The 19,651-nt window shown below is 41.9% G+C and overlaps 1 protein-coding gene across 2 annotated transcripts in view; it reads left to right on the forward strand.

Moving 5' to 3' along the window:
* LOC135507836 (uncharacterized) overlaps nucleotides 1–10,900 on the forward strand; it is a 57,978-nt gene extending 47,078 nt beyond the window's left edge. For both annotated transcript variants that reach the window (XM_064927525.1, XM_064927526.1), the window contains exon 6: nucleotides 9,416–10,900. In XM_064927525.1, coding sequence (XP_064783597.1) covers nucleotides 9,416–9,541 — 126 coding nt within the window. In that variant the 3' untranslated portion in view covers nucleotides 9,542–10,900. The remainder of the gene's footprint in view (nucleotides 1–9,415) is intronic.
* The last annotated feature ends 8,751 nt before the right edge of the window (nucleotides 10,901–19,651 follow it).

Here is a 19,651-nt window from a genome sequence, read left to right on the forward strand (position 1 = left end):
AATGGTCATTGTAAATAAGAATTTGTTTTATTTTTAGTTAAATATAGGATATAAAAAATGCAAACACAAACACACAGAGTCCTTATCCTTTCAAACCAAGCATACACAGTCAAGGTGGCCATGTCCATTAAAGTTATGATAAGACTGAGAGATCATGCAGCCCCGTGAACAAGTCTGTCTCGCTACACTGCTGATGCCCCTCCAAATGCATGCTGGGATAGAATCTGACACCAGTGTCATGTAAAAATACTCCATGTGAAAGCTTATTATTGTGAACATTTTTACACTTAGGATTGCCTGTGATTGTGACATGAAAGTGTGAAAAAGCTCATGGCTTGAGAATTCTCACTGGTCAATTGCTTCTGCTTCAATTTTGCTTCTGGTTTATCTTGTTGCTTAGGTGGATAACATCAGTGCCTGATTGAAATTGACACTTAACTTGAATAAATAAGAAATGATCACTTTTTAAATATATTATTGATTATTTTGCTATGCTGTCGGGGCTGGCTAGCTAGCTAGCATCGGGTAACTTTAGCAACTGGTCACAATGGTGAGAGTTTATGCGTTAGCATAGCGATTTAGCCACAAACCTGTTACCTAGTTGTGAAAACTGTGTAGATGGCTGAGCTCGTGGCTGTGCCACTGCGCTTGTGCGGATCGCTCTCCTCTCACCCACATCTCCACTACAGTCACTTTGATTTGACATTGTTCAAATATGTTATTTTAATAACCAAATGTATTGATCTAGCCAGTTGACATTCTGTCCATAATATTATATACCAGCTTGCTATTTGCATGACCACAACTAGCCCTGACGTTCCTTATGCAGTCAAGAGTATGTGACCGCAACCCATCGTCTAACAGTAGTCTACCATGGTTGCCTCTGCTGGAGCAATCCTTGAATGGAAAGTAAATACAAATAAAAACATTTGTGGTAAAGCCAAGTAATCGTCTATCAACCACTGAGGTATATAGCTTGCTATGGATCAACAATACGATGATTGCCATGATAGTACAATTTCACCAAAATCATCTGTTAAAGTCCTCTCATTTTATGTTACGAATGACCTTTACTGGCGTAATGTGGAACTGAAGACTCAACTTTGTTGTTTCTTCCAGGTGTGTCTCGATAATGCCATGGAGAAAACAAGACCTTCCTTGGTGTCCTTTGTTAGTCCATGGCCATATGCTTAATTAGTAGGTTGATTTTATTTCAGGTTCTGAGGAACACATTACAGGCTATCTGGAAGAAAACTATTCATCCTGGCAGGTATCAGACCAAAAGCAAAAAGTACATGAACATTTCCCATGTCTCATAAGGATCTGCTGTCTTATAGCTGTTATTGATGACACTAGATAAGTCAAAGATGAAGTGTATTCTTGCTGCCTAGGCAAAAAAACTGTCTAGCTATAACAACAGCCCACCCCAATACAATGTGTCATGCTTTTACTGTTACACTTACCCACTGGACCAGCTTAATGTTAGGTTAATGACAGCAAACAACAACACTGAAATATGTGACCGTTTTTTATTTCAAGGGTGGTGGGGGAGGAAGAGAATACATTCCCCAATTTAAGACAACACAATAACGACAAAGCCAAAAGACATGAATAATACAATTCAAAAGTTTTTTTAAATTTACATCTGCTTTCCTTATGTCTTCAGACAAATTATCAAATCCCTCTGCTCATACTAAGACATATTAGTCAGGCTTGAAGCCATGACTTCCAAGAAATGTGTAAAACTCCAACTTAGTTTTTCCTGATATTCTTCACAAGCAATACTAACAGAATCAGTTTTTAAACCTAGATATTACTAATACAAGCAAGAGGTAGAATGTGGTGAGACCATGTGGTGAACAAAAAGTACATACAACTGAAAATGCGATCGTAAAGGAGGCAAAAGTCTGATGAAAGTAATGACACAGTGAGGATGAATGAAGTGAATGACCAGGGATGCAGCAAGGACACTTAAACGCCCAGGAGAGGCAGAGCGGTTGGGCACAGGATTAGGCTGCTCCTCCGAATGGACTGTGGGGTGGTCTGAGAAGAGGACAAGACCTAACGCTGCCAGAGCTTGTGCACGCTAGGACAAACAACGATGCAAACAGTGAGTGGGATTCTAACACAATTATGTTTAAACACAACTAATGAAAGTACATTGTAGGGATGGGATCAGGGCAACATTGGAAATGATGGAAAATATTCCCTTTTTAGGGATAAGTCCATTTCAGCTATATATTTACCCTACAATTTAGTGGGCTTCCACTTTATCTAAGATACGACTGTAATTAAATTGCCTATTATCATGAAATATGAAATCATGTCAGCTGTATTGAAAGTACTGAAACTTGTCTGCCACACCTGATTGAAAAGAGCAGGGCAAATGTCAGCTCACCACACCTTTGCCAGCGTCCCTGGCTTCTACACTATTTTGCTATCTACAGTGGTGCTGCCGTGTCAACAACCCCTCTCCAAAAATTATGTCTCCAGTTGTTTACATTTTACCATTTGTGAAGCACACCCATGCATATTCAATATGATGCACCCTGTGTGGCTTACCTTGACTTCCTCCTTGAAGTCATGGTGATGAGGGGATCCACAAGAGACAAAGCTAGAAATAGAATGCAAAAGAATGCATGAATACCCAATGATGAAAAACCCATGGTAATGAGTATTGACCAAGCTGATTTACTGTTTACCTAGGAGTGAACAGAGAAACAGTATAGAATTTAATACGTTCCATGGGACCCCAGTCATTTTATGTTTTTGTACAATTCCACCAGAAGTACAACTGAGGTATATTCAGTGACAACTCAGATGAAATGTACAGAACATTGCAGGTATTGAGTATAGTTTCCAAACTGGGTTCTTTTGAAAGAAAGAATGAGGGTTGAAGGCAAGTGCTAATGGCTACCTTGGTCTTTCCATAGAAAAGTCATTTGGAGGAAGAATGTGAGGCATATATTTGACACTTATCTAAAACAGTGTTTTTTATGTAGCCTAGCGGTTAGAGCATTGGGCCAGTAACTGAAAGGTCGCTGGTTCGAAAACACGACAAGGTAAAAAAAAATCTGCCTGTGCCCTTGAGCAAGGCACTTAACCCTAATTTGCTCCAGGGGTGCCATACTACTATGGCTGACCCTGTAAAGCATCACATTTCACTGCACCTACTGTATCTGGTGTATGTACAAAAACAAATAAACTGTCCCTGGGGACATTTTAGTTTTTGGCCTGGCACTACACAGCTGACACAAATTATCAACTTATTATGGTTAGAACTTTGGGCTAGTAACCGAAAGGTTGCTGGATCGAATCCCAGAGCTAACAAGGTAAAAAAAATCTGTCGTTCTGCCCCTGAGAAAGGCAGTTAACCCACTGTTCCCCGGGCGCCGAAGACGTGAATGACAATTATGGCAGCCCCCCGCACCTCTTGGATTCAGAGGGGTTGGGTTAATTGCAGAAGACTCATTCAGTTGTTACAACTGACTAGTTTTCCCCTTTTCCCATTATCAAGCTTTGATGATTTCGAACAGGTGTGCAGCGCTACATTAAAAACAAATGTGCACCCCTTTGGGTCCCCAGGAACAGGGTTAAGAAACACTGATCTAAATATTCTTGACAAGTTCTACAGATGGGTGTTTACCTTCTGGGTATCTCTGCCTGTTGCACCTCCAACTGTGCTCTTATGTCAGCTACAGGATAAACAAAAAAAATGGGTAGAATTTAAGACATGCAACTTTTTCATGAGACATGCTACATGTATAATGGCAATATGAAGAAAAATAGGTTTGGCAGTGCTGACAAAGATTGGGGCAGAGCGATTCCCCTTGCTGCCCTAAAAGCAAGGAACAGGGATTTGAATTTCATGCACAATGCCGATGGGAGCCAGCGAAGGGAGTTTTACACAGTTGGCTAGGGGTTGTTGTTATCTGTGACAGAGCCTTGGAGCAGGCAGCCGTTCCAAGCAGGAAGAGCAGCTTCTCTTGTCAATGTTGAGCTTGACGTGGTAGGCTAACATCCAATCTGCTAGACATGCAAAGTTGGTTGTCTTTTCATCTGGAGGGAGGACAGAGAGACACAATAAGGGTAACTCAGTGTAACTTAGTGTGATTGGTAAAGTCTCAACACTTATGTCTGGTCCCAAATTGCTTCCTACCCCTCCCCTTGGCCCTAACCATTTGTTTCTGTAGCTCTGTAAGGTGTGAGATCCATAATTGCACTGCCTTATAGCCTACCTGCCAAGATCCTACAGATCTGCAAACATCGAGGGGATAGGACCAAGGGGGGGAGAGTGATTTAGGACTGGCTTTACATTGACACAGTACCTAGCTGCTAGTTGGTAGATGCAAAGATGATATTTAGCTGACCAGCAATCCTGCCTTGTGTAGGGATTCTGGAGGTGTATAGCTATTAGCTGGCTATAAGCCTAAAAAAGTGTCTTCATTTTAAAAAATCTCCCACTGACAACTATGACTAGCTAGGATCATTATATTAGCTTAGCTAACATTTAATTAATGAAATAAGCATTACTAGCAAGCTAGGTGAAAGTTGTTTACACTTTGTCTGAAAAAGAGCTTTACATTTGTTCATTTAGCTAAACAAGCAATATACAACTGCACACCTGAGAACAAGCCACATCGACCAGCTGACAACTTATAACGCTAGCTAATTCAAGAGGGAGGGAGGGTGAGACGAGACATCCAAACGAGCGCAGCCATCTACACAGGAGTGTTCACAACTAGCTAACAGGCTTGCAGCAATCGCAATGTTAACACACAAATGGTTAAATCTCGCCATTCCACCCAGTTGCTAAAGTTACCCGACAAGTGTCGGGTAATTTTGTTATAAGTGTGAAAAAAATCACAGTCAATCATAATCATTGATTGTGAGCTATTTCACACTGTGAGCTTTTTAAATGTTAACCGCCACTGGTTTCTATGACCCTCTGCTACAGCCACTATGTCTACTCTAACAAGAAAGCAGAAACTCTATATTAAACAGCAAGCAATTATCCTTACATCACAGCTTAGAACTTAAAATTGACTTCCCTTTAGGTCCAAAATTACTATATACTGTCATCGCTGGGCATTGTTTATTTCTGAACCAAGGGTTTTATTTAAGGCAAGTGACACTAGTTAAAGGATATTTTATTGCAATGGCTCAGCGAAGATGCAAGCTATATACACTAGCTCTAAAAAATTATCTCAGTGCTGAGACCACTCGAGGGTGTTTTTGGAGCTCCATGTGTCACCAGCAGGGTAAGTGTGTGTGGGCCACGGGTTGTGTAAGTGGTGGGGGGAGGCAGGCTAGGCAGCTCGAGTTGAGTCAATGGCACCTGGGCATTTTGGCACAAACCAGCACAGTCCAGAAGGATGCATAGAGTGTGGCGGGAAAGTGACTGGATTCTCTGTGGATTGCAAACACACGTTTATGACACACCATTAGTGTCAACACTCGGGTTACAATTTTGCACTCATAGGCTAACCCTTTCTATGTGGTTGAACGCTACTTTCTCTGTGTCTAAGCTCTGACTGAAATAAATAATTGAGGCTCATCTTTCAAAGTGGTAGAAGAAGAGGAGAGATGGAGGAGTGTCTGTGGTTACCCTGTGGTGTATCACCAGGGATGAAGTCACTTTCCATTTTTAGCCCGACGGGCTGCTCTGTGTTGTATTCCTCTGCTACAGAGATGTTGTTCATGATCTCCTCCTCTCATTTTTGTTTTTGTTGTTAATGATGACTCTTGGTAATGGTTATTTTCCAGACACAGCATTTTCTAGTACAGCAGATCTTTGGAGCAATTTGGGGATGCACGATGCTTTCTTTCTCTCTCCATCTCTTGTTACTTCTGTTCTTCCTCTTCACCACTCTCTCTCACCCTCCCTCCTCCCCGTGCTCGCTCACCTTGCTACTCTCCCCTTTAACTCCCCCTACACGTCTCTTCTCCCTTTCTCCCTGCCTCTGTCTTTCTCTCTTGCTCTTTCGCCCTCCTTTTTTCTCCATTAACCTAATTCTCTCTCTCTTTCCTGGCATGGGACCAGGAGAGACACTAGATTTAAGGATGCTTTGTATCCCTGGAAATAATAAGAATTCATGTAAACAAAACAGTTTTGAAAACATGGCTTGTCCCAAAAAAGTGGTCTCTTGGCAAAACTTTCCCCAGCTATGGGGTCAGTATAGTATGGTAGGTAAAAGGTTTTGTTTGTGGCAGAGGAGGCTGGTGGGAGGAACCATTACAAAGAGCCCGTTCTATAGCTCCTCCCGCCAGTCTCCTCTGATTCATGGAATGGGGGTGTGGTATATTGTATATCTTAAATGTATTCCTTCATGCAGATATAGATCTCTGTTGAGACGTACCCTTCATTTCTTGACCAGTTGTCTGGGACAGGGATGTGCCAATTCATAGCAGCCTCAAATGCAGAGAAGTTGCCTAAGTCCATGAAACTGGTTCGTGTGATTTTTAATATGTTTAGCAAGCTCAGACTCCATGTCATCAGAGCCTCTCTTTTGCACAGGTACAGTGCATTCGGAAAGTATTCAGACCCCTTGACTTTTTTCCACATTTTGTTACGTTCATGCAATCTACACACAATACCACATTAAGTGAAAATGGGTTAAGATTTTTTATTTATATACTATTAAAAAAAATGTTAAAAGTATTCAGACCCTTTGCTATGAGACTCGAAATTAAGCTCAGGTGCATCCTGTTTCGATTGATTGTCCTTGATGTTTCTGCAACTTGATTGGAGTCCACCTGTGGTAAATTCAATTGATTGCCATGATTTGAAAGGCACACACACCTGTCTATATAAGGTCCCATGGTTGACCGTTCAAGTCAGAGCAAAAACCAAGACATGAGGTCGAAGGAATTGTCTGTAGAACTCCGTGACAGGATTGTGTCCATTCACAGATCTGGGGAAGAGTACCAAAAATATTCTGCAGCATTGAAGGTCCCCAAGAACATAGTGGCCTCCAAAGAAGATTAGAACCACCAAGACTCTTCCTAGAGCTGGCAGCCCGGCCAAACTGAGCAATCGGGGGAGGAAAGCCGGTGAGGTGACCAAGAACCTGATGGTCACTTTGACCGAGCCAGAGTTCTTCTGTGGAAGATGGGAGAAACTTCCAAAAGGACTACCATCTATGCAGCACTCCACCAATCAAGCCTTTATGATAGTGACCAGACGGAAGCCACTCCTCAGTAAAAAGCACATGACAGTCCGCTTGGAGTTTGCCAAAAGGCAACTAAAGACTCTCAGATCATGAGAAACAAGATTGTCTGGTTTGATGAAACCAAGATTGATCTCTTTGGCCTGAATGCCAAACATCACGTCTGGAGGAAACCTAGCACCATCCCTACGGTGAAGCATGGTGTTGGCAGCATCATGCAGTGGGGATGTTTTTGAGCTGCAGGGACTGGGAGACTAGTCAGGATCGAGGGAAAGATGAACCAGAGATCCTTGATGAAAATCTGCTCAGGACCTCAGACTGGGGCGATGGTTCACCTTCTCTGGAGAAACCTGAAAATAGCTGTGCAGAAACATTGCCCATCCAACCTGAGAGAGCTTGAGAGGATCTGCAGAGAAGAATGGGAGAAACTCCCCAAATACAGGTGTACCAAGCTTGAAGCGTCATACCCAAGAAGACTCGAGACTGTTTTCGCTGCCAAAGGTACTTCAACAGTCCTGAATAAATGTTCTAAAAACCTGTTTTTGCTTTGTCATTATGGGGTATTGTGTGTAGATTGTTTTTGTCCATTTTAGAATGAGACTGCAACATATCAAAATGTGGAAAAAGTCAAGGGGTCTGAATACTTTCCGAATGCAACTGTACATGTCATTTTTCTTTTTTGTCAATGTACCTCGTCAGTATCATTTTTTCATCCCTTGCTGCTGCTCAAATGGACTCTCAAGAACCTCAAGGGGAGCTAGACCCATGATTGTTTTACGTTTCAATAAGCCAGCAGCATACCACCCTGCATACCACTGCTGGCTTGCTTCTGATGCTAAGCAGGGATGGTTCTGGTCAGTTCCTGGATAGGAGACCAGATGCTGCTGGAAGTGGTGTTGGAGGGCCAGTAGGAGGCACTCTTTCCTCTGGTCTAAAAAATATATATATCCCATTGCCCCAGGGCAGTGATTGGGGGCACTAGGGTGCCATCTTTTGGATGGGATGTTAAACGGGTGTCCTGACTCTCTGAGGTCATTAAAGATCCCATGACACTTATCGTAAGAGTAGGGGTGTTAACCCCGGTGTCCTGGCTAAATTCCCAATCTGGCCCTCAAACCATCAGTCACCTAATAATCCCCAGGTTACAGTGCCTTGCGAAAGTATTCGGCCCCCTTGATCAGTCTTCTCCTTGTATGAGCTGAAAGTTTAGAGGGACGGCCAGGTCTTGGTAGATTTGCAGTGGTCTGATACTCCCTCCATTTCAATATTATCGCTTGCACAGTGCTCCTTGGGATGTTTAAAGCTTGGGAAATCTTTTTGTATCCAAATCCGACTTTAAACTTCTTCACAACAGTATCTCGGACCTGCCTGGTGTGTTCCTTGTTCTTCATGATGCTCTCTGCGCTTTTAACGAACCTCTGAGACTATCACAGTGCAGGTGCATTTATACGGAGACTTGATTACACACAGGTGGATTGTATATATCATCATTAGTCATTTAGGTCAACATTGGATCATTCAGAGATCCTCACTGAACTTCTGGAGAGAGTTTGCTGAGAGTAAAGGGGTTGAATAATTTTGCACGCCCAATTTTTCAGTTTTTGATTTGTTAAAAAAGTTTGAAATATCCAATAAATGTCGTTCCACTTCATGATTGTGTCCCACTTGTTGTTGACTCTTCACAAAAAAATACAGTTTTATATCTTTATGTTTGAAGCCTGAAATGTGGCAAAAGGTCGCAAAGTTCAAGGGGGCCGAATACTTTCGCAAGGCACTGTACAATTGGCTCATTAATCCCCCTCCTCTCCCCTGTAACTATTCCCCAGGACGTTGCTGCAAATGAGAACGTGTTGTCAGTCTACTTACCTGCTAAAATAACAGATAAATAAAATAAAATACGGGGCATGATGTAACAATTGTTTGTAACAATAAAAATATTGAGTTCAAATGCATGAACTATTGCAAAAATACTATGCATATTATCACAAAAACTGTCTATGTAAATATTTTGTATTGGGTATGGTGGCCATTGGCTCAACTTACCCCAAGGCAAACAATTTGACTATTAGCCGACACAACTACAACGATGCTGACCAGGATATTACCACTAACTAATGCCTAGGGAAGCAGGGTAAGCCCTGCTCTTTCCATCTACCCAGAATCATAGAGGATTAAAAAACAGATTAGCCAAAACACTAACTATTCCTTCCTTTGGTTAACCATACTGTCTCTTTTTCTGTCCACAGAACTTGACTGGCACTCGCCCTCTACCCTGTTATGCCTACGAACCCTCCATTTTTGCCTTCCGGTCCCTCAGCACGGTCCCTCCTTGCAGTCCACTGACTCCGTCCGAAGACCGCACATGTGTGTGAGGGGATAACACCAACTGACCCCCCCCCACACACTTATTGACCGTATATGAGACCCCCAGACTATAACTTGTCTCAGCTTTGAAGGTGAGACTGTGCTAAATAATGAGTAATAATGACCGATAGGATAATTTGACAAAGCCAATGTTTGAAAGGTCAATATTGTACTCTCAGGTAATCCCACTCTGTCAAGTCATGCTCTTGCTCGGACAACTGCTCAACAAACACAAGCATCTAATACACCAAGAATGGGGTGATCTTAACCCTGATATTGAATGATGATGTGAGACATGCAGATTGTGATAAGGCTGCAATTAGAAGTCTCTTTGAAAATACACCGCTTCACTCAAGCTCTTAGTTCCAAGGACACTTCAGATATTTCATACATTAACAGCTGTCTTTTGGATGTCTGTTCAGAAAATGGACTTCACTATCAAATATATTTTCAAAGGACAACACAAGCATTGGAAAGCGTTCAGACTACTCCGATGCATTTGATATTCACAAGAGAACTGTATCTGGATGACAATCAAGGGTCAATCAAACTCAAGACAGGTTCATTGTCTAGACTGGAAAAAGCTCATTAGGACCACTCATTAACCGAGGGGTTCTTGATACATTGCAAGCTGTACACTTGCACAATACATGCAGAGTCGATTTCTTTGTATGTATCAACCAGTTAGAGGGAAACTGGCCTGACAATCTGTCCTAATACACATGAATAGGTTGTGGTGACAGAGGGCATCCCTGACACATGCAGTCATTTGAAAGTAAAGTAGATGTCTGTCTGCATCACTATTTTGTGGATGTTATTTGAATTGTCCAGGTAATAAGCTACTACGGCATGTATGATCGTAGTTTGCGTTAACATTAAAACGTTTTTTTTTTTTTGCTTCAACCTGTCTGAGTTTGATTTTCACTGTAGAGGAAAACCAATGTCCTCTTTTCTGCATGTATTTCACTGTGCTGAGGTGTAGAAAAGAACAGTATGTAAGCATTTAAGGGAAGTATAAGAAATCTACTAGAATGACATGAGATTTCTAACCCATACCTTCTTTTCTTGTATGAGACAACCAACATTATGCTTCTGAATGACATTCCTGATGGATTGAATGTAAAACGGAAAGTAGTCTTAACTGTAGAGTCGTTATGCTAAGGTAATCAGAGGACAGATATGAAAAACCTTTTCTCAAGTGACATGACAACCTATTTATGCATTTGAATGTATACCGTGATGGACATGTTGAGATCAAAACAATGTCGTCACCGTAACCAAGCTCTTCTAAAGTGACTGCTGTGATGTTTCTTTGTCCCTCGCATTACTTCTGAACAAATAAACGCCCTGTGGCCTCTTGATTCTTAGGAGTGATTTTTATTTTTACATTTCTACATTTGCGTCAATATACAATATACAGTGCATTTGGAAATTATTTAGACTCCTTCCCATTTTCCACATTGTTACAGCCGTTTTCTAAAATGCATTCAAAATGTTCCCTCATCTACACACAATACACCTGTAGGAGTGACAGAGCTTGAGAGGATCTGCAGATGAATGGGAGAAACTCCCCAAATACAGGTGTACCAAGCTTGTAGCATCATACCCAAGAAGACTCTAGGTTGTAATCGTAGCCAAAGGTGCTTCAACAAAGTACTGAATTAAGGGTCTGAATACTTATGTAAATGCTATACAGTGGGGCAAAAAAGTATTTAGTCAGCCACCAATTGTGCAAGTTCTCCCACTTAAAAGGATGAGAGGCCTATAATTTCCATCATAGGTACATTTCAACTATGACAGACAAAAAGAGAAAAGAAAATCCAGAAAATCACATTGTAAGATTTTTAATGAATTTATTTGCAAATTATGGTGGAAAATAAGTATTTGGTCAATAACAAAAGTTAACCTCAATACTTTGTTATATACCCTTTGTTGGCAATTGACAGAGGTCAAAAGTTTTCTGTAAGTCTTCACAAGGTTTTCACACACTGTTGCTGGTATTTTGGCCCATTCCTCCATGCAGATCTCCTCTAGAGCAGTGATGTTTTGGGGCTGTTGCAGGGCAACACGGACTTTCAACTCCCTCCAAAGATTTTCTATGGGGTTGAGAGCTGGAGACTGGCTTAGGCCCCTCCAGGACCTTGAAATGCTTCTTACGAAGCCACTCCTTCGTTGACCGGGCGGTGTGTTTGGGATCATTGTCATGCTGAAAGACCCAGCCACGTTTCATCTTCAATGCCCTTGCTGATGGAAGGAGGTTTTCACTCAAAATCTCACGATACATGGCCGCATTCATTCTTTCCTTTACACAGATCAGTCGTCCTGGTCCCTTTGCAGAAAAACAGCCCCAAAGCATGATGTTTCCACCCCCATGCTTCACATTAGGTATGGTGTTCTTTGGATGCAACTCAGCATTCTTTGTCCTCCAAACACGACGAGTTGAGTTTTTACCAAAAAGTTATATTTTGGTTTCATCTGACCATATGACATTCTCCCAATCTTCTTCTGGATTATCCAAATGCTCTCTAGCAAACTTCAGATGGGCCTGGACATGTACTGGCTTAAGCAGGGGGACACGTCTGGCACTGCATTATTTGAGTCCCTGGCGGCGTAGTGTGTTACTGATGTTAGGCTTTGTTACTTTGGTCTCAGCTCTCTGCAGGTCATTCACTAGGTCCCCCCGTGTGGTTCTGGGATTTTTGCTCACCGTTCTTGTGATCATTTTGACCCCACGGGGTGAGATCTTGCGTGGAGCCGCAGATCGAAGGAGATTATCAGTGGTCTTGTATGTTTTCCATTTCCTAATAATTGCTCCCACAGTTGATTTCTTCAAACCAAGCTGCTTACCTATTGCAGATTCAGTCTTCCCAGCCTGGTGCAGGTCTACAATTTTGTTTCCGGTGTCTTTTGACAGCTCTTTGGTCTTGGCCATAGTGGAGTTTGGAGTGTTACTGTTTGAGGTTGCGGACAGGTGTCTTTTATACTGATAACACGTTCAAACAGGTGCCATTAATACAGGTAACGAGTGGAGGACAGAGGAGTCTCTTAAAGAAGAAGTTACAGGTCTGTGAGAGCCAGAAATCTTGCTTGTTTGTAGGTGACCAAATACTTATTTTCCACCATAATTTGCAAATAAATTCATTAAAAATCCTACAATGTGATTTTCTGGATTTCTTTTCTCATTTTGTCATAGTTGAAGTGTACCTATGATGAAAATTACAGGCCTCTCTCATCTTTTTAAGTGGGAGAACTTGCACAATTGGTGGCTGACTAAATACTTTTTTGCCACACTGTATTTAAGTTTTTTATTTTTAATAAATTTGCAAACATTTCTAACAACTTAGTGTCTGAATACTTTCCAAATGCACTGTACAGGTGCTGTCATCAAAATAATTGTCCTCACAATTGCCATTTTAGAGCAGAGCACATTACAGGTAATACTTCTACATGCATTGACACAGATTACCATTTTGTATTACTATAGCTATGTACCAGGGTTGGTGTCAATTCCATTTCAATGCAGGAGGTGAATCCAAAAACAAGTGAATTTATTTTCAATGAGGACAATCTCCCATGCAATCTCTTTTGTGTCTCTATACTCTGTGTGGCCGTCCTCGTTGCCCTGGCCCACCCAGCTCCTGATCCATGACCCTGGCTTACTGCATCTCTAGCCCCAGTACTGGTGGAGCTCTGGGAGTTGAATCCTGGGTCACTCAAATCGACTGTATGAAGCCCAAAGAGATATTTGAATAAAACAATACTTTCAAATCTTGCTTACATTTGTGTACCATCACATATCTTTATTATTCGTGGGAATAGAACACATTTCCCAAATTAAACTTACTTATAAAAAACATTGTTCTGAAAACTTGGGGGGCCAAATAAAACCACCCGGGAGCCAAATTCGGCCCAAATTCAGGTGCTTAGAGCTCCGGAGTGGCGCGGCGGTCAAAGGCATTGCATCTCAGTGCTGGAGGTGTCACTACAGACCCTGGTTTGATTTCAGGCTGTATCACAAATCAAATGAAACAGAGGTTGATCTGGAGCCAGGGGCAGATTGGTCCATTTTTAGCCTAGTGGGCCTATTTAACTTTGTTTGTTTTTTTCACACAAAATTATAATTTTCTGACTAATAATGTGGGCCTCAAGGAATAAAATGGGGTGGTATGTTAGAAATGCCAGGACCAAGTTTTGGTTCCAATCTGCCCATCTGAAGCTAGAGCCCAGGGCCAAAGCTGTCTGGAGGTCCAGCAGGACACTTCCCAATACACCTTAGAAGTGGGTGGGGAAGTGGGATTTGAATATATGCGATTGCAGCATGTGCTTGCATACAGTATTTGTTTATGCAACTGTGTGTATTTTCAGAGTGTGTAAAGCTTGTGCGCCTGGTATGTGGGTTATATGCAGCTAAGGCATCTGCAGATACAGTGCCTTGCGAAAGTATTCGGCCCCCTTGAACTTTGCGACCTTTTGCCACATTTCAGGCTTCAAACATAAAGATATAAAACTGTATTTTTTTGTGAAGAGTCAACAACAAGTGGGACACAATCATGAAGTGGAACGACATTTATTGGATATTTCAAACTTTTTTAACAATTCAAAAACTGAAAAATTGGGCGTGCAAAATTATTCAACCCCCTTAAGTTAATACTTTGTAGCGCCACCTTTTGCTGCGATTACAGCTGTAAGTCGCTTGGGGTATGTCTCTATCAGTTTTGCACATCGAGAGAAATTTTTTCCCATTCCTCCTTGCAAAACAGCTCGAGCTCAGTGAGGTTGGATGGAGAGCATTTGTGAACAGCAGTTTTCAGTTCTTTCCACAGATTCTCGATTGGATTCAGGTCTGGACTTTGACTTGGCCATTCTAACACCTGGATATGTTTATTTTTGAACCATTCCATTGTAGATTTTGCTTTATGTTTTGGATCATTGTCTTGTTGGAAGACAAATCCCCGTCCCAGTCTCAGGTCTCTTGCAGACTCCATCAGGTTTTCTTCCAGAATGGTCCTGTATTTGGCTCCATCCAACTTCCCATCAATTTTAACCATCTCCCCTGTCCCTGCTGAATAAAAGCAGGCCCAAACCATGATGCTGCCACCACCATGTTTGACAGTGGGGATGGTGTGGCCAGGGTGATGAGCTGTGTTGCTTTTACGCCAAACATAACGTTTTGCATTGTTGCCAAAAAGTTCAATTTTGGTTTCATCTGACCAGAGCACCTTCTTCCACATGTTTGGTGTGTCTCCCAGGTGGCCTGTGGCAAACTTTAAACGACACTTTTTATGGATATCTTTAAGAAATGGCTTTCTTCTTGCCACACTTCCATAAAGGCCAGATTTGTGCAATATACGACTGATTGTTGTCCTATGGACCTCAGCTGTAGATCTCTGCAGTTCATCCAGAGTTATCATGGGCCTCTTGGCTGCATCTCTGATCAGTCTTCTCCTTCTATGAGCTGAAAGTTTAGAGGGACGGCCAGGTCTTGGTAGAGTTGCAGTGGTCTGATACTCCTTCCATTTCAATATTATCGCTTGCACAGTGCTCCTTGCGAGGTTTAAAGCTTGGGAAATCTTTTTGTATCCAAATCCGGCTTTAAACTTCATCACTACAGTATCTCGGACCTGCCTGGTGTGTTCCTTGTTCTTCATGATGCTCTCTGCGCTTTTAACGGACCTCAGAGACTATCACAGTGCAGGTGCATTTATACAGAGACTTGATTACACACAGGTGGATTGTATTTATCATCATTAGTCATTTAGGTCAACATTGGATCATTCAGAGATCCTCACTGAACTTCTGGAGAGAGTTTGCTGCACTGAAAGTAAAGGGGCTGAATAATTTTGCACGCCCAATTTTTCAGTTTTTGATTTGTTAAAAAAGTTTGAAATATCCAATAAATGTCATTCCTCTTCATGATTGTGTCCCACTTGTTGTTGATTCTTCACACAAAAAATACAGTTTTATATCTTTATGTTTGAAGCCTGAAATGTGGCAAAAGGTCGCAAAGTTCAAGGGGCCCAATACGTTCGCAAGGCACTGTATATATTAATATTAAGAATCAAGATTAACATACAGTATATGAGTATTTAACACCAGTGTGTGTCTCTGTATGTGCAGAGGTTGAGTGGTGGTGTAGTAGACCGAGGCAGGACTTGTGTTGTATCACATTAAAGCCTGCCAAGACTGCAAGGTTCACAACCCTCCTCACTGGGTCACAATAGAACATCTCACCAAACGGTGCAAGCCAATCCTGCAAGCTTTTTACTGTCAGTGTGTGTGTGTGTGTGAGAGAGCCACTGACGTCAGCACCACTCTACTGGGTTGGCTGTGAGAAAAGGGCCTGTAGTGATGCAGATGGAGATGGTGGAAGCTTTGGAAGAGAGGGTGTGAAAATGGAGTGGAAGATATGGATGGAGTGGTTGAACTGGAGATGAGACGGCACGAATGGCTACAAACATGTAGCTATTTCTGAGGGGAAATTAGTATTCACTGCAACCCTTCAAAGATGAAATCCGAACAATCCGTGGGCTATAAGTACTGTGTGGTCAACTTTGTTGTACAAATAAAAAGTAACAACATATGTGACTTTTGGAAAGGGTAATACTTTTAACCTTCCAGGTTTAAGTCTCAGTTGAAGGAGGGGATAGGATACAATAGTAGTGAGGTGGAGGAGGAGAAAGAGGAAGAGAATGAAGAACACAGGAACAAATGCCATGTGGTATTTCTGAGGCAGAATAATCCTACTCTAGGCAGCTTGCCACACACACACAAAACCCTATTTCACACACAAACCAGCCTGCCAAACACTGAATCACTCACTCGTAATGAAGATCTGGTTAAAAAGAGACTTTGGAGTGGGAGGACACACACACAAACTACTGTTGACGACTCATTATCAGCTTGCGTTTTATCTGGTAATGCCACACAAGTGTCCAGATGGCCTGCAAAGCTGCTTCAATGCTCTCCCTCCCTCTCCGCCCCGCTCACTCTCCTTTGAAAGAGGGTTACGCCAGCAATCGACAGAGTGAAACCCAGCAGGAAGTCCATACTGTTCGGACGTCAGGTGGGCTTAGCTGCAAGAGAGCAGCCAAAGCAACAAAGCTGACCTCAGATGAGTGAATATCTGCGCTAAAGCTAAATGTTTCACTATATTATGTACAGTCATCAGACATACGATAGGGCCAAATCAAATTTCAGTTAGAGACTAGGTTTAAGTGCAGGCTATCTTTGTTCGTACAAGGCCTAACCAGCCTAACCAGAATCTGAGGACTTATATCTAAACCATAATGGTTTATTCACATTGTTCAAGGATAAGTAATGCAAAACATTCACCAAGTTGTTTTAATTTAATGATTATCGTGAAAAAGGGAGGCAATTGTTACCACGAGTCAACTGCAAACTGACTACCACATAAAAATCACAATTAGGAAAACATGGAATGTTTTACCAGTTTCAGGCTGTTTCAGCCTCTACAATGTTGCCATTTACTCAAAAAATGAATTAAAATATGGTCAAACATAAGTTGTATGCAATATGGAGAGGGGGTAAACACTGAGGCGACAGTTACCGGTGTGTGTGTTGCTGATAAGTTTGCAGGTGGGTGGAGTCGACAGAAGGGTCAAACATTTATGCCTTGTGTTCAGAAGCCGTTGAGGTGGGTATGGCCATCCCCAGACTGACCTGTAGACTTGGAGGACAACGTTTTAGGCATATTAGTCTGAACACGAACATGTACAATAAGAAAGAAGAGACAGGGCGGTGACCAAAGAATCTTAAGTTCCTGCTTGAATACTTAGTGGCCTCGCAAGATCACACATTTAGTATGTTGGCCTGTTGATATATGAACTTTCTGGCCATCTGCTCCACGAACAAAACCCTACCTAATCACATGTGTGAAAGCTATGGGGAAAAAGTATTATTCTATCTAACCACTCCAACCTTTCTCATGTCACAGTGTCTGCCAATGACATACGTTTCTCTGTAGGCACTCGGATGCAAATGTATCCCTCTAATCATCCAAGAAACAAATTGTGGATTACTTGCTAGTTGCTACATACAATGAGTTTTGGCAATGAATCATGTCAGTGTTTATAGCTAATTTGCAGAGAAACAATCCCCCCCCCCAAAACATTAAAACCTTATCTTATGGTAACAGAGTTGCTTTGATCTACATTCCTTGGCCTTCCAATGAAGATGCGGTCGAAACTCTCTATTTTCACAAATTGGCCATAAAGCCCGTTTTACTTCCCTTTTCTCCTTCTCCCTCGCCCAGTCATCCCAGGGAGGTCAAGTACAGTCTTATTTTTCTAATTTAGGAGTGTCAGAGCACACAATAAAGTCCCTGATGAGGAACACGGTGCAGTGGACAACACTAGGTTGACAATAATCTTGCTTTGTACTGTACATTTCCTTAGCCTTGTATTGCGTGAGAGAAACTCTTGCTGTAACTCTACAGTAAATGTCACCTAGCTGCCAGCTTACAATCCTGTGAGATTGCTTAGACAAAAAGGTCTTATGTCTTGGGGAAGGTTCTTCAGCAACAACAAAAATTTGACAGAAATTACATTTCTGTTAAATGGATGAACTACAGTTGATAAGGTTAATGTCCTTGCTTGTTAGACAAAGCCAAGCCAAATTGAGTTGTCTTTGACCCCTACCTACAGTAGAGTTTACTTCTAGACATGGCCGCACTAAGTCAAGGGGCCAGGTGGTCTGTAATTGAACTCACAAGATGAAATAACTATAAACTAAGAACTACACAATACACAATAGTCGGGACCATCCTCAGGGTACTGTCCTGATAGGGCGGCTGGAAGACAAAAGCACATGATACAACATGCAAAAGCATTTCTCTCGCTACAAAGTAGCACTCTTTACGCATGGTACAATTCAGGTAGCAATTTGAAAATATACTGAAAAAAATACAGAGACTAAGAGTGTGAATGTCAACATGGTACAATACAAATCACAGTGTTATGTACTTGAGTGAAGACCCAAAAGCGGTTTTAACAGAAAACAGAGTTCTTTAATGAAAAACAGGAATGGCATAAATCCTCTTCCAACGTAGTCAATGGAACAAAAAGAACGTTAGTATAATGCAGGATGCACCTGCCAGGCGGACTCCGACAGGATAGGACAAGGTGGAAGCAAACGGGACGACAGCTTGCTTCTGGCATCAAAAACACAAACAAGAATCAGACACTGAAAGTAGCAGGAACAGAGAGAGAAATAGAGACCTAATCAGAGGGGGAAGAGAGAACAGGTGGGAAGGAGTGAATGAGCTAGTTAGGGGAGATGTAGAACAGCTGAAGAATGAGAGACAGAGAAGGTAACCTAAAAAGACCAGCAGAGAGAGACAGAGTGAAGAGAAAGGACAGGAACAGACATAATAAGACATGACACACAGAGCAGCTTAGTCTGTATATTGCAACACTGTTACTTAGTAAATTAATTCTGCCCAAGTTTCAGCCCAGTTTCTTTGTATACCTCATGTTGATCTAACAGTGAAATGGATTTATGGGGAATTGTGTAGAAAGCCAGCATTCTTGAGTAACAGTAACATAGAATTCAAAAATTCTCCATCAAGTTTTGGCTTGTTTTTGGCTAGTGTGCATTGTGCATAGTCTGAGTGTGAGTGAGAGCGAGAGAGAGAGGGGGCACTGAGCTCTAAGTTCTTACTCTGCTGGGGTCCCACTTTTTAAGAGCTTCTTAGAACTGGGCTTTGCCTCTGCCTCTCCCTCGTCTCCTTATTTAGGGTCTAAAGAGAGCTGGCAGCAGAAACACCTTCAGAAATATATAGTCATCAAAATAATTGAGCTTCTTTTCTAAAAAATCTATCCCATTGTCAATCTATCCCTGGTCGAAATATATTATGTTTATCTTCATTTATTTGGTCAGGCCAGGGAGTGACATGGGTTATTGTGGTGTGTTTTTGTCTTGGGGTTTTGTGGGGTGTCGAGCATAGTCTATGGCTGCCTGAGGCGGTTCTCAATCAGAGTCAGGTGATTATCATTGTCTCTGATTGGGAACCATATTTAGGTAGCCATATTCTTTGAGTATTTCGTGGGTGATTGTTCCTGTCTCTGTGTTTGTAGTCACCAGATAGGCTGTATAGGTTT

This window comes from Oncorhynchus masou, chromosome 21 (assembly GCF_036934945.1).
Source record: "Oncorhynchus masou masou isolate Uvic2021 chromosome 21, UVic_Omas_1.1, whole genome shotgun sequence".
Classification (NCBI taxonomy): Eukaryota; Metazoa; Chordata; class Actinopteri; order Salmoniformes; family Salmonidae; genus Oncorhynchus; species Oncorhynchus masou.